Source organism: Musca vetustissima, unplaced genomic scaffold (assembly GCF_032173495.1).
Source record: "Musca vetustissima isolate MV318-11 ecotype Yass unplaced genomic scaffold, APGP_CSIRO_Mvet_v1 utg611, whole genome shotgun sequence".
NCBI classification, from domain to species: Eukaryota; Metazoa; Arthropoda; class Insecta; order Diptera; family Muscidae; genus Musca; species Musca vetustissima.
In genome coordinates, this window is record NW_026873944.1 from 101,118 (window position 1) to 119,958 (window position 18,841).

The following is an 18,841-nucleotide window of genomic DNA, read 5'->3' on the forward strand; positions in this document are numbered from 1 at the left end:
ACTTCTTGATCATAGTAAAATTATAGGTCTCATGTGATACAGATTCAAATCAATGTGCTCATAATAATGCATTTCCATGTTTCAGATGTTAAAAGACATCCGGACGGTGAATTTAGACAGGGTCCCCATATAAAGGTCACATTTTAAGTAATACAATGTTCGTAAGCGAATTTTTCAAACGAAGTATAATCGTTTCTCTTAAAGGTATACAGTGAGGATTTCGATGTTTGTTTATAGAAATTTTTGAATTCAGTCAATTATAAAACTATATATAATTTTTTTAAGTCAGGGTTTTCTCATTAAGCTCGACTTGAAAGAAACAAAAAAAAAATGACTTAAAACCTCATTCAAATGATCATCGCCCTTACAGGCAATACTCAAATAAATTAAAATTATATATAATTATTTTTATATAATTGTTATTATTCCTTTATTCATAATAAGTTCGTAATATTATTTTTTTCTTCATATGCCATGCTATATTGAATAATCTCTTCCCTATTTGCAGTCGATTGTGGCCACAAATGGTGCTGTCTATTACACAACTACACCTCCAGCCCCCATAAGCAATATGCCGATTGATCAATTTGCCGCCGCTGTTTATCCACCAGGTAAGCTTGAGATTTTGTCACATTCATTAATTTATCCTTAAATTAATTATTTTTAATTTGTTTTTTTTTCTTCTTCAAAATAGCCGCTGCTACTGCTGCTGGTATGCCAACACTTTACCCACCTTCAATGCAATATCAACCATTCTATCAATATTACAGTGTGCCAATGGTGAGTTGAGTTTCCTGAAAATATTTCAAATATTCAATGCTAAATTAAAATTGATGTTTTTAAATTCTCTGTATGAAAAATATGTTAAATTTGTATAAAAATATTGTTATTTTTTCTATTTTAGAATGTACCCACCATCTGGCCCCAGAATTATCAAGGTAATTGAAATATATATCACAAAATTATTTGCAAATACTTTTAAACACGCACACAATAGCAGAAATATATTTGTACATAACAAAACTAACATAGAGCTTCACATACCGAAAACTGCATATGAGTACAGTGATGTTCAAAATTCTGTACACAATTGAAAATCAGTCATTAGAAATTAGACATGGCAAAATTATACAAGGTAGTCTTATGCCGTCATATGTTTCCAATTGTTTTCACAAATTTGCTTTTGACAACTTTCAGTTTTCACAACGAAAATGTTATCCTTTGAAAGCGGCAAAAATTTCTAAATCTAAATCATATTTATTAATATTTTAACCCTTTCAGTGTCAAAAAAAATTTTTGTCGGAATAAAAATCTAAAATTTTGTACTTAACCCTTTCAGTGTCAAAAAAAAATGTTGTCAGAACAAAAATCTAAAATTTTGTATTTAAAATCATATAAATGCATAGAGCTTAGAAGAAATGGCAATTTTTTTTAACCCTCGGACAGTTTCGTCTGTCTTTCAGCAAAAACAAAAACATCAATAATAACGGTACATAGGATAACCGAAAAATCGCAAAGGAAGAGAGTACTTTTAAATATCGAATATATTCGACAAAAACACTGAAAAGGCTAAAATCATATGAAGGCACAAAGTTTAGAAAAAAATCAATTCTTTTTTTAACCCTCGTACAGTTTTGTCTGTCTTTCAGCAAAAACAAAGACAGCAATTGTAACGGTACATAGGATAATCGAAAAATTGCAAGGAAAGAGAGTAATTTTAAATGTCGAATATATTTGACAAAAACACTGAAAGGGTTAAAATTCCCTACCTCTAAAGCCGTAAGAACCATGTGCAGCTTTAGAAAATATATTTTTTTACCTTTTTATCGACATACATAAAATGTAATGGAATTTATTGTTCATTTTATTTGAAATTAATATATGAGCTCTAAATTAAAAATCGTAGCCATTGTCAATATCTCCACTGAGACTGCCTTCCATAATTATGCCATGAAAGTTTCAATTTACTTTTCCTTTTATTAATTTTGTAAATTCTATCTTAAGTATTGTGAATATAAAAAAATCCGCATTTTTTATTAATCCACTTAACGTAAAATCTACTATATTTTGAATCTTCATATTCATTTTTGAAATAAATTCAAAGAAGTCAATATCTAACAATTATGAACATCACTGTATTTAACAGACAACACTCGGACACATCCCCACACATAGAAAATTTTTCTTATACACAACAATGTTTACCATTTCTCTAGTATTTTATTATATTTTTTTTGCTACTTGTTTTTGGTTATGTTGCACATGATTGTGTGTGTGCGTATGATTTTCTACATTTTTTTATTTTTCGTCCTACTTTAAATATATTTTTATTCACAATGTGTACACAAATGTTTCTCTGTGCTGTTGCACCACTGGTTTGTTATATCTTCAGAGGTTTCTATCGGTCTTGTTTTTATTTTTATTTTATTTTTCATTACATGTGAATTAACTGAAAAATGTGTATGATATCACAAAAGTTGCTCCTGGCAACTGGATTCTGTAAGTTCTTTGGCTATTCGGTGCAATTTTTTGTCCAAAAGATATCAAAATATTTTTTAAATGTGAAATAATAGACTGACAGAAAGAAGATGTATCAAAAAAAGTTTTTCGTTTTCTTATATATTTTATTAAAAAAATTTAATAGAAATATTTGTTTTTCTTATACAAATAATTTAGAGATAGTTCTCTATTTTATAATTCACACAAACTTCATTAACTCGATTTTGACTGTGGTACTATATGCGTATACGTAACACGAAGCAAAATCGTTGTTAGTCATACGCCCGGGTGTCCCAAACCGGTAGTTTATGCTGTGAAAATATGAAATGCAAAACAAACCGACCCCCCCATTCACGGGGTCAAATTTTTTGTTGATATAATTCGAATCTACACTGACTCAAGAATGTCTCTACAAAATTTCAAGAACTCTTTAAGATATACCCGATTTATTGGGTCATTTATTGTGACGGCTGAAGGGCTTCTCAAACTTTAAACGCGTTTTTCTCTAAACATTTTTTTGCGAATGGCGGGCACGATAACTCAAAAACTAATAATCCAATCGGTTCTTTTGCAACGTTTCTCTGTGAGTGTATAGCTATCGTATGAACTAGGATAAAGCCAATCGGTGAAGATCTTCCTTATTTTTTAACTTGGTTTTTGGTAAAAAATCGGCGATATCCAAAAAATATTTTTTCAAAGGTCCACCATTAGTTAGTTCCCTTAAGTTAGATAACTGGCCTAGGAGCTTAAACATATAGACATTTATGCGGACCTAACATATTCAGAAAAATATAAATTTCCGAAAATTTTCTGGGAAAATATATTTATATATATATACAGTGGTGGTCACAGAACTAAAACATTTACTGTGGTAAACATATATTGATCAGCCCTCGATTCGTTTGAAGTATTTTTGAAAATTTTTTATTTCAGAACACTTCGATTTACTGCACTTAAGAGATTTAGTGTGAAAATAGAAAATGTTTGCATGCAATTTTTCCATAAATAACGGTTTTTATGAAAATACATCGACTTTGAAGTGGCCATATAATTAAAACATTGTGTGGGATTTTTTACTTTACTGCATTTTTTGAAAATATTTTTAGAAAATCTCTTTAATTTAGTTAAATTTTGTGAACCCAGCACCGATAAAATCATTTACAGAAAAAAATTGTTGAAAAAATCTGTAAAATCTATCAAAATTGCCAACAATTTGTACAGTACACCTTACGTTCGGAAAATCACCCTAATTATAGAAAATAAAGGTCCGAATGCACCAGAAATTGATAGAATTAGTAGAAAACAATAAATAATTTTCAAATTAAAGAAATATTTGAAATAAAAACTCAAAAAAATGGAATTAACCTAAAGAAACTATTCAATTTCAATAGTCTTTACTGAAGAAGGCCGGAATATTTTTGCAGTATGTGAGAAAAAATCGATTGATATTGGTATTTATTATATCAAATCGACTGTTCGAGTAGTACAGAATATATTTTATCAAAAAATATATCTGTCAGAACAGAACGAACAGAGATCAACGCCTAGGTTGACGAGTAAAAGTTTCTGGCATACAGCAGCATTTTTCATGTTCAACACAAGACTTCAAATATTTTTCAAACTGTAAAATTTTTACTTCCTTGATATTATAATAGATTAAGTGGAAGTTATTCGATTCAAAAAATATTATTTTGGAAAAATATTGTCATGTTCAATAGATTTTAAGGGTCAAGAGTTGACCATCAAACATGCTGCTGTGTGCCAGAAACTTTTACTCGTCAACCTAGGCGTTGATCTCTGTTCGTTATGTTCTGACAGATATATTTTTTGATAAAATATATTCTATACTACTCGAACAGTCGATTTGATAAAATAAATACCAATATCAATCGATTTTTTCTCACATACTGCAAAAATATTCCGGCCTTCTTCAGTAAAGACTATTGAAATTGAATAGTTTCTTTAGGTTAATTCCATTTTTTTGAGTTTTTATTTCAAATATTTCTTTAATTTGAAAATTATTTATTGTTTTCTACTAATTCTAGCAATTTCTGGTGCATTCGGACCTTTATTTTCTATAATTAGGGTGATTTTCTGAACGTAAGGTGTACTGTACAAATTGTTGGCAATTTTGATAGATTTTACAGATTTTTTCAACAACTTTTTTCTGTAAATGATTTTATCGGTGCTGGGTTCACAAAATTTAACTAAATTAAAGAGATATTCTAAAAATATTTTCAAAAAATGCAGTAAAGTAAAAAATCCCACACAATGTTTTAATTATATGGCCACTTCAAAGTCGATGTGTTTTCATAAAAACCGTTATTTATGGAAAAATTGCATGCAAAATTTTTCTATTTTCACACTAAATCTCTTAAGTGCAGTATATCGAAGTGTTCTGAATTAAAAAATTTTCAAAAATACTTCAAACGAATCGAGGGCCGATCAAAAAATGTTTAGCACAGTAAATGTTTTAATTCTGTGACCACCACTGTATATACTAGCATAGGCCCGCTACGTTGTTAGCGAAACTTTTTATAGTTAAATAAATAAACATTATTTTAGCTACGCAATATACTTTTGGATTAAGTACAAATTTGAAACATTTTTATTATAGGTTTTATATCTTAATATGTTTGTTTTAATCTCAGATCTTACTCCGTATTTCTTTCGTAGAGAAACGTTAATGCTTCTGTCCTACTAAATCGAGTACAAGTTCTGTAAGTTTACTACTTTCTCGATCGTCCCGATTGACTGATGTAAAAAGTTCTATAATACTGTGTTAACCTTTTTTGTTCCTTCCGGTAATTTAATACTAATGGTAAAATATCTAGTTCGTTTTAGTACTGATAGTAGTACCCTTATAGTACAAATTACAATTTTGCACAGCGCATCATTTTTTATTCAGAGACCTGCCTTTATAGTGAAGATTTCCATTAAAATTGCAGAAATTTAGTATTTCTGGTGCGTTACGTATTACAAAATACTCAATGGTATTGTCGATATTTTTAGTATATCCTCATAATAATGATCCAGCCCATTATTCATTACATCAAAAGATCGATCCAATGTGGTTGGAAACATCATTGGAAATATCAGTATTGTTATTTTAGAAAATTTGGAACTTTAGCATTTAAAATTGACTACACTTTAGTACTTGTGATGTTCAGCGGCTTATTGCATAGTTTCACTTATTTGTATTTGAAGTCTCGCCTGTTTTTCACTACACTAGAAATTTTAACCAAAATTCACATAATCATTCGCTGTAGTATAGATTCATGTGGGATTCGAAACTATATTTCATATAACCGTATATATTTCCATTAAACATTTTATTTACCATAGTCAAAGAGTAATACTAAAATTCGGATATCTTTCTCTAACATTTTCTATTTAGTACTTTTTACTAAAAATTAAAAAAAAATACTTTTTTTAATTTGTTTAAACAAAATATACATACAAAATTTCAGGACTCTACCTCTACTCGTTCTGTCGTATAAAATATTTAGTACTTTAAGTACAAATGTCAAACAATATTGCCAAAAGCATTGTTTTTATATCCACCCGTACCGCCGTATACAATGTGTTGTACTTTTTAGTACATTTTAGAAGTTATTAATGCAAAATTTTTATGTATAAATTGTTATTGTCATAGTTCCAGATAATTATTTAATAACAGGTGCCTATCTTCATCCATTCTACCGTATACAATATTTAGTACTTGTATTCGATTCGTATTCTATTTGTTTATAATATACAAAAAATGTTACCATACTGTGCAATATTTTGTATTAATGATGCCATTTAGTACGAATTTTCAATAAACCAAGCCTGTTAATTATAGTTGGACATTTTTGTACTCTAAATTTACATTTATATTTTTTACCATTCACTATGGTACAATATTTAGTACAATTTTGTGCATATCGGTCTATTTGTAATAGTTAAGCTACATACTAAATTTCAGATCTCAATCTATGACTTTTCCATTATAAGTAAATATTTTGTACCATTTTAGTACAAATTTCAAAAATATATTAATATATAGCATAGTATTTGTAATAATTAAATCTATGTGTCGTGTTTCAGATTTCTATTCCTACCGGTTCCATTATACTACAGTATTTAGTACTAATTCCAAAAAGTTATGCTCAGAGTAAGCTACATACAAAATTACAGATTTCTATTTCTACCAGTTACATTGTATTTACATATTTAGTACTTTTTATCGCAACTTTAGTGCTAAATTCAAAAAAAAAAAAAAAATGGCATAGTATTCTATTTGTAATAGTGAAAGCTATATGTGAAATTTCAGAACTTTTTAATATATTCTAGTAGAGTAACTTCCGGTAATGTGGACCACCATTTTATTTTTTCGATATTGTGGGCGTACTAACAGTAAAAACTGAAAACAAATTGTTTTCACAACATAGTAGATTTGTTGGCTAAGGTCAAGAATTATATATATTTGTCTATAAAATTTTTATTGCATTATATTTCAAAAAACTCTAAGCTGCAAATAAAAATAACTTGGCGTGTAATGTGGACCAGTATGTGTGTGTAATGAGTATCAGTAAGTTAAAGGTAGGTTGTGGTTTGGTTGTGATAAATTTCAATTTATTACACTCTTGGGTAACAATGAATGCAAAAATATATGGGTTCATGTTTTGGAATAGCCCCCATTTAAGGGTACCACCCCATTTGCGGTATTTTGAAGGTCCTTGCTTCATTATCCAACCGAAGCACCTGTAATTTCTCATATCGGGTTTTCAGAGGATAGAATTCCTCATCACATATTAAATTCACCCACGTTTTGAACTCATCCTCATGAAAAGGTCCCACTTTTTTATAGTGGTCCACATTACCCGACATTGAATATTTTTATTTAAAAATAATTATCGGCTTCAAAAATGAATAAAAATTAAAAATCGCCGATTGTAATTACAGCTAAACGTATATTTTTTATTAAAGAAAACAAGAAAAACCATATAACTTCTTTATATTCGAGAAAAACAAAGTGTTCGACTATTTTGCAAAAACGTTCGACTATTGTGCTAAAAAATGTTCAAATCACACTTTTACAATCAGAGCTACATTTTCTACTACTAAATTTTCAACATTGCAATTATTTATTAAAAACCAATTTTGATGTTTGTTTTCACTAATAAGGAAAATATTTATCAAGGCGGTATTGACATATTTCAAGCATTTTCTTAGATATGGGGGGTGGTCCACATTTGACCCATGGTCCACATTACCCGAAGTTACTCTACTAATTTAAAAAAAAAAAAATATGTTTGCCCATCATTCTACTTGTAATAGCTTAAGTTACATACCAAATTTCAGATATCTATCCCTACCTGTTTCATCGTAGTATAATATTTAGTACTAATTTGCAAAATTTGTTCACACATTCTGATTTGTTTATAAATGACAAAGCTGCATACCAAATTTTAGAGTTGTAGTTCCAACCGTTCTGGCGTAATACAGTTTTTAGTACCATTTAGTACCATTTAGTACCATATTTGTTCTAATTTCCAAAAAATATTTTTTGTACATCATTTTATTTTTAATGACTTAAGCTACATACCAAATTTCAGACATCTATCTCTACATTTTCCATCGTAGTATAATATTTAGTACATTTTAGTACCTTTAGTACTAATTTCCATAACTTGTTCACAAATTCTGATTTGCTAATCACTGACAAAGCTGCATACCAAATTTCAGAGTTCTACTTCCAACCGTTCCGGAGTAATACAGTTTTAGTACTTTTTAGTACCTTTTAGTACTAATGTCCAAAAAATATTTTTGCACAGTATTCTCTTTGTAATGGCTTAAGCTCCATACCAAGTTTCAGTTATGAATCTTCACCAATTCCATTCAAATACAATATTTAGTACTTTTTAGTACATCTAAGTACTAAATTCCAAATTTTTTTCACAAATTCTAGTCCGCTCTCCATAGACAAAGCTACTTGCCAAATTTCAAAGTTCTACATCTAACCGTTCCCGCGTAATACAGTTTTTAGTACTTTTTAGTACCTTTTAGTACGAATTTCCAAAAACCCCGCCTTATCACACGCCTACTCACCAAACCCCACCTACATGCCAAATTTCAAGCTTCTAGCTTTAGCCGTTTCGTCTGGGCGTTGATGATCAGTCAGTCACTTATAACGCAACTCTTTTATATATATAGATTATATTTCCCAAAATTAGGTGCACATTCAAAATATCGCCATGCTAAATTTTGCTGTCAGAATATGCAGACCATTGGACCTTGAAAATACAGAAATTCTGAAAATACCAAAAAATGGAGATTATATAAAAACCAGGGCAGATATTGAAAATTTAACTGAAAATGTACGGGATCTAAAAATGTGCAATGTCAAGATACAGAAATTATCGAAATTATGATTTTCACTCTCCAATAATTCGGAATGCCGATTTACTGCAACTTTGTTGGTATTATGACAACCTTTGTAACATTTACCTGTATTATGAAAACCTGTCGGTGGGAAATTTTGACTCAAACTCTACAAATGGAGCGGGACCTTTAAACATGGGCCTATATTTGAACAAAATCTATATTAATAAAAGAGTAAAGTGACTGACTTACTGACTGCCTTAACAATTAATCAACGCCTGAAAATGTGGGTGCGGTTTTTAGAAATTCGCATTAGAACCGGTGGCCCTAGAACTCCTAAATTTGGAATGAAGGTCACTGATAGAGTGTAGGATACATAGATTGCTTGGAAATTCGAATTATAATTACTAAAATGTACTACATTTGGTACACTTTCGTAGCATGTGAAGTAGGGTCGATATAAGGATGTGGTTTTCGAAGTGTATACGAAATGTACTAAACAATACTAAATTTGGTACTATTTAAATTTGGAGAGACAGATGGAGCTAGAATTCTAAAATTTGAAATTAACTGTAACGTCTGAGTGTATGATTGGGTCATGTAAATAGTTTTGAAATTTGTACTTAATTGTACGAAAAAGTACTAAATGGTACAATTTGGATTTGACTGAACCGATGAGCTGGAACATTGAAATTGATGTATGTAGTAATGGAAACTTGTACATAAATGTGGTACTAAATTTGATTCAGTTTGGATTCCGATAGAGCTGGAATACAAAGAATTTGTGATTAAGACAACTGTTGTGGTTCAGGATTGAGGTATGTAGAAAGTTTTGGAAATAATAAATTTGTACTTATGTACACTAATGTTATAAAATTTGATACAAGTTGGATTTAGATGATCCGATAGAGCTGGAATTCTGAAATTGGGAGTTAGGATCACTGTTGTGGTTTAGAATTGGGATACTCATGAATTTTTGGAAATTTCTACTAATGTGTATCACGCTAAATTTTATACAATTTCGATTTAGGTGAACTCGATGGAGCTGGAATCCTGAAATTTGGAAAATTGTTCTTATGTGTACTAAATGGTACCAAATTTGTTAAAAACTAGAATCCTGATATTTGGAATTTGGATCTCTTTTGGATTGCAGGATTGTGATATGTAGGATATTTTGAAAATTTATAATAATGTGTTTTTTCTAGATTTGGGTGAACCCGATAGAGCCTAGAAACCTGAATTTAGGAGTTTGGATCACCGTTGTGTTTTATAGGATGGGGTATAGGAAAATAGGATAGGAAATTTCTTCTAATGTGTACTAAATTTTGTACAATTTGAATTTAGGGGAATTCTGAAATTGTAACGGAAGTTTTTACTAAATGGTACTAAATTTGACACATAATAAATTTAGGTGATAGGGGAGGGGTTAGGATAACACTGTTGTAGTTCAGGAATGAGGTATTTAGGACGTTTTGGTAATGTGTACTAAATGACACTAAATTTTATACAATTTGGATTTAGGTGAACCCTATACAGCTGGGATCCTGAAATTTAGAATTAAGATTATTCTAGGAGGGTAAGATCTGCGGCTGAACCCGATAGGATTTGATTCTGTAGTAAGTTTTGGAAATTCGTTCTATTTTGATTTGGATGAACGGATGGGACTGGAATCCTGAAATGGGGAAATATGATTGCTATTGGATTATTGGTACTAAATTAAGTAAAATTTGAATTTGGATGAAACAATAGAGCTCGAATCATGAAACTTGGAATTGGCTTTGCAAATAAGTACTAAAAGAGTCCAAAAGCTCATAAATGATAACAAATATGGTATAGAGCTTGATTTTTGTTGCTGTCAGAATTGGTGTGTAGGTTTGAGTTATGGAGGTAGTTTTGGAAAAAACCTACTTCAAGAAAACGAATGTACTAAACGGTACTCAAATCTTAATTATTATCGATATTGGACCTAATCAACAAAGTAGCTCTTCTGACATATGCAGTTTTGTGTGCAAATAAAATGTTTCAATATTTCCCACATTTGGTAACGAAGTATTAGGCATATGCCAGTATATTTATAAACCTCCAAGATACCCGAATCATTTGTAAAATGTGTCAAAATACCAAAACGGCAGTGGACCATTATATGGGGTCTAAGTCAAAGCTGGACATATCTTGATTTTTGTTTTTGTATTTTCAGTAATTAAGGAAATTTATCGGGGCTCATGGTCTGGCAGGTTGGAAAATTCCCTGTGGGAACCCAGCAGTTTTTTTAAAGGATTTCTGAGCAAGGACCGGTTAAAAGTGGGAAAGGACAATGAAAACATACGAATGTCGATTTATTGTCTCTGAAGAACATGCCGAAAATCTTTTTAGCAACACTTCCATAGAATATTTGAAGGTCAAAAATCTCGTTTTGAGGTATTTAGTTTAAGTTTCAAGAATATAAGGACGGAAAATACTCGAAATAGAAGGTGGAGGTGTTTTACAAAAATATTCTTCATTAGATTTGGATGCAAACATCTCAGCTCTAAAATAACCTGCAATAGAATTAAACCCTTTTCTCCATCCTCAATTACTTGACCAATGACCCAGCAGGACGGATGCGTAATATACTCGACAAAGGTTTTCCTGTGCAGTGTAATTAATTTTTTTATATTTCTGAAATTTATATTTTGATGTTATTTACTTACAAAACGTATGGGTCTATCAACCATTAAATTTAAGTGATGATAACTCATCAGCGATAGCTATGGATATCTAACACATTATTAACTTTTAGTCTTTAATTTAATTTCTTAAGTATTTATTTTATTAATTAATTTATTTATGTTTTTTCTTCTTTTATTTATATTTTTCTGGTTTTTTTGTTTGACGGTCACCACCACCACTACAACAACATTCACATCACAATTTGACATGACAGCTGTTGAGCAAACTTTGTTGGCTTACGGCAATGCCAATGGCACACAACTTTAAAGAGGCAGACAGACGTCAATAGCAATCAGCATCACCAACAACAACAACAACAACAACAAAAAACATCACACCATCACAAACAACAACTCATAATTGTTAGAAAGAAAATTTAGCGAAATTTTTTATTTTTTCGAAAAAGAAAAATAAATAACCAAAATTTTGTTTTAGCTCTTAGATGATATATACTATTATTTTATTTTTTTGTAATTGTAAAAGCAATTTTGTGAGGCGTAAATTATTAAACGCCAACCTATTTATTTTCAAAGATATCTTAGCTATATATTTTTTTTAATTTGTTGAACCATAAGATATCTGAGAAAGAAAAAAAAAACATTTTGCTTTAAAGAAGGGGCAAAAGAAAAAATTCAACAAGACAATAATTTTAATTTTTATATTAATTTTTAAGTTGTTTGCCTTAGTTTTAAATTATAATTTAAAAAATTAAAAAAACACCAATGCAGCAGAAAAATCCATCCACAAATCTACAACAACATCACATAACACATGACACCCGCCCTTACCCCTGCTGCAATACAATCAACTGTGTGCAAACTGATAATTTTGAGCCATAATTACTTAAAACCGAAATACAATTCAAAACATTTATATGTAATATTATTATAATTAATAGCTATATATAAAATACACCGTAAATAAAAAAACTAATTACAATGAATTAAAATAAATATAAACAAATTAATGTATATTTAATTTGAAGTAACAAAAAAACTATATTTTTTCAATAATTTTTTGAAAATTTTTTTCTTATAGGAATTTATCCATGTTAATTTTGAGGGAGTACGAACAACATTTAAATAAAATAAGACAACAAATAAATGTTTTTAATAGAAAAAAACAAAAAAACAAATTAAAAACAAAACAAAAAAATACAACTAATAAAACTCTCCACCACCATCCCATCATCAACAACAAATAAAAAAAAATCGAAAAATATTACTACTTACTACTACAACTACTACTAATACAACAACAACAAAAAGAAAACAATAATTACCCCAGCTATAAACAACAATAATTTAAACGACAACAACAACAGCAACAACATCAAATACGAAAACTACAACATCTATCCCTTTTCAATTGATCTAAAGTCTATTCAAAATGTATTTTTGAAAATTGATAATTGCGTGGATTGATGCAAAGCAAAATAATAGAAAATTTAGTAAAAAGAGAATAAAAAAACATAAGAAAAAAGGTAATAGAATGATAAATGTAAGAAATAGAAGCGAATTGAAATAGAAGACAAATTGTTGCCATATAAAAAAATATGACAAAGGTTTTTTTTTTAATCGAGAAGATTTAAACAATCTACAATAAATAAATATATTTTATAGGCAAAAACTTTGTCAAAAATAGCCAATAACACAAAATAAATTTAACACAGAAATATTTTCTAAAATTTAATTATTTAATTATTAATTGAATTGCCAATTGCCGAAATCAAATTACAAATGCCAGGTAACAGGACATTGCTTCTTTTCGGGAGAGATATAATTTTTGTTTTTTAATTATAATCGAAATGTTCGCCTTTATTGTCGTGTCGAAAATATAGCACTCTCGTGGTTAAATCACATATCTGTCTTTAAAGATCCTTAAAAAATATACTCTCAATGTTTTATTCTTGTTACAATTCGAACTAAATGATGTTGGAAAGGGGTTTCAACATAATTCTAAACAAGATGAAGGGATTCCATATTGAATTTAAAATGCTTGAATAAAAGCATCCCTTCATTCTCGATATCAAAAAAATCGAATTTTTGTTTTCTGTTGGTTCGATCCTACACAAATTCAAGAATTTCAATTTCTCAACAACTCTAAGATATAGCCGATTTATTGTGCCAGCATTAAGTGACGGCAAAGGTGCTGCTCAAATTTTAAAAGCGTTTTTCTCGAAACAGTGTTTTTACGATTGGCGGGCACGGTATCTCAAAAAACTATAAATCTAATTGGTCCCAAATTTTAACACGTTATTCTGGACATACATAGCTATTATAAATGTAATCGGTCAAGATCTTCTGTATTTTGCAGTTTAGTTTTTGGACTAAATTAGGCGATTTTTCAAATAATCACCTTTATTCCGTATGTCGTCGTCTTTGTCGACATCACTTCGCATCGACATCGTCATCACATTGACACTGATTTGGTATTCTCTAATATTCAGGCGACGATGTCGACTATTTATCGATAATTTCAGTAAAACAAAAAACACATCTCTAAAATTATGGTCAGTTGTTTATTTTGTTTGATATTTTTGCGCAAAAATGTGTTTGTATCCTTCACCTCACTGTGGTACAGGGCATTATTTCTTGGTACATGTGTATGCAACATCCAAAAGGAAAAGAGATAGACCCATAGTGTCTCCGTCCATGTATTATTTTGAATAAGTTACATGCTACCCTTATGATCCGAACGGGATGAAATTTGGAAACTTCCATCCAATTGGGATGCAACTTTATTTAGCACATAGACAGACGAGTCATATTGATATTGGTCAAAATCGGTTCAGATTAATATATAGATCCCATATATTTTTCTTTGTTTATTTACACCTAATTTTGCATTACGTATAGAATATATTCTAGAATGATGTATCCTGTCCTTGTCCGGTCATGATTTTTTTAATTTCTCAAAAAAAAAATTGTTCAAACACTTCAGTCGTCAACAAAAATTATGACGAAGAAATCTTCGACATCGTCTTCGTCACACTTTGTTACGGAATACCAAAAATGTTTCAATAGTTATCGATAATTTTCGACGACATAGGGAATTCCAATTTGCAAAAGACGATTATGTACGACGTTGTTTTGTGTCGACGACGATATACGGAATAATTTTCCTCGGTTCTCTATTTTGCTAATATGGGAGCAAAGTCAATAATCTAAGTTCATACCAGGGCCAGGGAATATTTCTAATTGCCTTGGAATTTTGAGATTCGCGACAATGTTATGCATTTAAGGAGAATATAATAGTCAGCCCTTGAACAACGACAACAAATGAGAATGGACAGTCTCAAGTTCGAATAGTGTGTTTAAATTGTTAATAAACTTTCACGATCAAATAGTAACCAAACTGTTGAGCAGCAAAGTTTCCGGTTTAAAACTGACATAAGTATTATCTTGCATGGTTTATACACTTATTCGTGCACTACAACCAATTGTCGGAGCACACATTCCGTCCCAATGGAGACACGTCCAAAATATGAAGTTTGAAATCTTCAACAGCATCATGGGCGTATGGCAAATTAATTCTACGGGTTTTTTTCGGTTTCAAGTTCGGATCGTGTGTGTAAATTGTTAACTTTCACGATCAAATAGTAACCAAACTTTTGAGCAGCAAAGTTTCCGGTTTAAAACTGACATAAAGTATTATCTTGCATGGTTTATACACTTATTCGTGCACTAAAACCAATTGTCGGAGCACACATTCCGTTCCAATGGAGACACGTCCAAAAAAATTAAGTTTGAAATCTTCAACAGCATCATGGGAGTATGGCCCATCAATTCTACGGGTTTTTTCGGGCGCCGATTGAAGCCGATGCATGAGAGCACAACGAAAAAATGTGGTGTTCACCTCAGAATTGACAGACTTACGTTGCTCTGGCAGGCAGGACAGTCGTCTATGACCAGTTTCGCGAAGGAAACAGGAGAGCATTTGCTTCGGTTTCATATGCAAACGTATTTTCAAACACCGCAATCTTTGCTTTTTTCCCCAATTTTAGAGTACCAATTTACCGAGTCTTTTTTGAGAAAGTGTCAAACTGTGCGGAACCCAACAACAGTTAAGATAATCTATGCACTCTTGTCGAGATAATCCACGTCAAAATTTTTGAAAATTATTATCGTCCGAAATGTATTCTTCATGGCACTGTAAACAACACATGACCGTACGTCAATTCGAACAGAACACGTTTATGTTAAATAATGTCAAACATTCGAATGAAAATGTTAGATGACACAATTTAGTGTTCTGAAAGTGGAAGAGGGGAAAGAAGAAGTGAGAGATCTAATCCAACAGTGATCTGTTATGATCCCCACAATGATTTTAATTTCTCTCATATTATGCGACAACAGCGAAGCGAACTTTTTGCATGGCTATAACAACACAACACATGGTTGTACGTCAGACCACTAACGGTTATGTTAAAACATTTCAAACTTACCAATGAAAATGTGAACACTATTATAGATATGTAGGCCAGAAATTAGGACCCTCTCATCAAAAGCACTTCATTACTTAATTAGAAGTCACGAATAATTGTAAAAAATTATAGGAAAAAACTTGACGAATTAGTACTTGAGCCGTAATTGTACTACGGAAATTACTACTTTTTTGGTACGATAAAATTCAATATAAATTCTTTTTGAATATTTAATAAATTTTCAATTCCTTCATATGATCTAAATCAATTAAATTCATTTCAAATTTCATAGGAAATCGAATTGGTGTCTATGTCATAAATTTGTTTCGCACAAGATTTCCTTTTCGTTTCGTCGGAAATACTGTTTGTTGGTGTCATTTTGTAATATATATGTTACCTGGTTGTCGTATGGTGGTTATAATCAAATTTCCAGCACAGGAAATAAAATGTCATTTCAAAGTATTGAAGGAATTTCCACGAATTAACAGATATTATTGAGATGACAAAGACAGAATATAACATAACAGCAGAGAAAAATATTTTAAAATTAAATTCAAAGTTTGCAAAAACAAATTTAAAATGAAATTAATGAATTCCCTTAATTTCAAAATACAATCACAGAAATTACAAAAAAAAAAAAAATACAAACCCAATAAATATGGAAAATATTCATTGATTTGCAACTCCTAAAAGTATGCAACTTATTTTGTGACAATAAGAAGGCGATTTTATTTGAAATTGTCCAATGGAAAAGGTCAAAGGTGCTGTTTTAAGGTTTACCCACTCAGCGGATGCGCAGCCTTTTTACAGATTTTCGATTTTTAAACCTATTAGAGTTCAAAAACGTATAAACCCGTATTAGTGACTTATAAAATTGAACAAAAAATGCGATTAAATCCCAGGCCCTCCATTGGCCATCCATGCTTATTGGTTCAAAATAAATTGCATACTTTTCAAAAATTCCTATTATTGGCTATTGACAAAGTTTAAGACAACTATAGGAATGATAATAGGATTTGATTTTCTTTATTTTTATTAATAAACTGAATATCTACTAACAACAAGAAAGTGACAACTATGCTCGAATCTATTTCAGAAAAAAAAAATAATAAAACAAAAAATGAACAGTAAAAACCACAACAACAAACAAAACAAATAACACTTCAATAGAAAAATTATACAACAAAATGAATATTATTTATTGATCAATTATTATATAAATGTACTTATATATATACAACTACCCACACAACAACAACAAGAACAAACTAACAAAATAATATTATACTATATACATTAACTATATATATGAATGAAAAAAAAAACTAACAAAAATAAGAAATTGAAAACAGAAAACACAGACAAACTATTTATAAAAAAATATACATCTTAATATTATATATTATATACATACTAAATATATATATAAAAAATAGAAATGAAATAAAATAAAAAAAAATATTATTATACTATAAAATAAGTCTTAAGGTGCATCTCAAAGAAAGTAAGAAGACAAAAAATTAAAAAAAAGCACAAAAAAAATCTAAAACGAAAGACATCGTAAAATATTTATATTAAAAATATAATACAACTATATACACAAATTATAAATGGCAAAAAAAAAAAAAAAAATAATAACAAAAACATAAAAGGCATTAAAAAAACAAATATAAATTTTAAGTAAAACTAGATATATACAGCAAAATAATGAAAGAGAAGAAAACGAAAAAAATAATCTAGGAGATTAACCATAACTGAAAATAAAATAAAATAATATAAAAAAACTAAATTTTTAAAATTATTCTTAACAAAAATAATAATATAAAAAATAAAATCCCCCCTCTTATTAATACTATTTTATGTCTAAGTGAAAAACAAACAAGAAATGTGAGAACAAACAAACAAAAAATAAATAAATAAAAACAACAACAACGTACTTACAAAACCAATATTACACAAATATCTACAAAATAAAAAATTAAAAACAAAGTAGTAATAATTAAAAAAAAAAAATAATATTTTTAACCTAAGAGATCTAAGTCTTAAGAGAAAAATAAAACAAACAAACAAAAATATTTATTATTATTACAAAAAATATATATAGTAAAACAAAAAATAAATAAAAATCATAAAAAACCAACTTTACAATAAATATACATTTTTATTTATTTATTTTTTCTTTTTGTATTGTCTAAAATATAAATATTGATATAAAAAAAATAATAGTAATATTTCTTCCATATGACAAGGTCGAAGAGTTGACGACGATGATGATGGCAAATCACAATTGCCATTTTAAACAGATTTTTGATCTGTAAACTCCTGTTGGAACATTTGCCACCAATATGTATCCCCTTTTTACCCACCCTTCTTCTACATAATAGGAGACAAAAGTTTTGGTAGCCAATGAGCGTTATATATACAAAAAGCAATATTTTTTTTTAATTTCGCATATTTATTCCTTTTAATGCAAAAAAATAATAATACAAAATCGGTTAGGAGGTTGTCCTAAGTCCTATCAGTGTTACGATGTGCTTTTAGTATTTTTTCAACTGTAGGTATTTCAACTGGTGGGATTTTCGGAATATTTGCCGCTATCGCCAATTATATTCCGTTATTATCCGCCCTTATTATCGTGGGGTCATGCTGGGCTGGACACTGGAAAATCCATTTTCTAAAAAAAAAGAAATAAAAAATAAGTTTGCATTATGTTTTTTCCAGCTTCTACCATTTCGGATTATATGCGAGTCTGTCTTTCGCATTATGTGTCAATCTGAGGCCTTCTATGATCGTCGATAAATTTAACTGAAATAAGAGTTCCCCCTTGATGATGAAACTGAA

General features: G+C 29.7%; 1 protein-coding gene across 2 annotated transcripts in view; it reads left to right on the plus strand.

Moving 5' to 3' along the window:
• LOC133329217 (protein boule) overlaps positions 1 to 12,661 on the plus strand; it is a 41,869-nt gene extending 29,208 nt beyond the window's left edge. Inside the window, exons 4-7 of one of the 2 annotated variants that reach the window (XM_061537720.1) lie at positions 509 to 611; positions 695 to 780; positions 905 to 938; positions 12,613 to 12,661. In XM_061537720.1, coding sequence (XP_061393704.1) covers positions 509 to 611; positions 695 to 780; positions 905 to 938; positions 12,613 to 12,629 — 240 coding nt within the window. In that variant the 3' untranslated portion in view covers positions 12,630 to 12,661. Of the gene's footprint in view, positions 1 to 508; positions 612 to 694; positions 781 to 904; positions 939 to 11,788; positions 11,950 to 12,612 lie in introns of those variants that run through there. The other variant, XM_061537713.1, reaches the window with a different exon arrangement.
• The last annotated feature ends 6,180 nt before the right edge of the window (positions 12,662 to 18,841 follow it).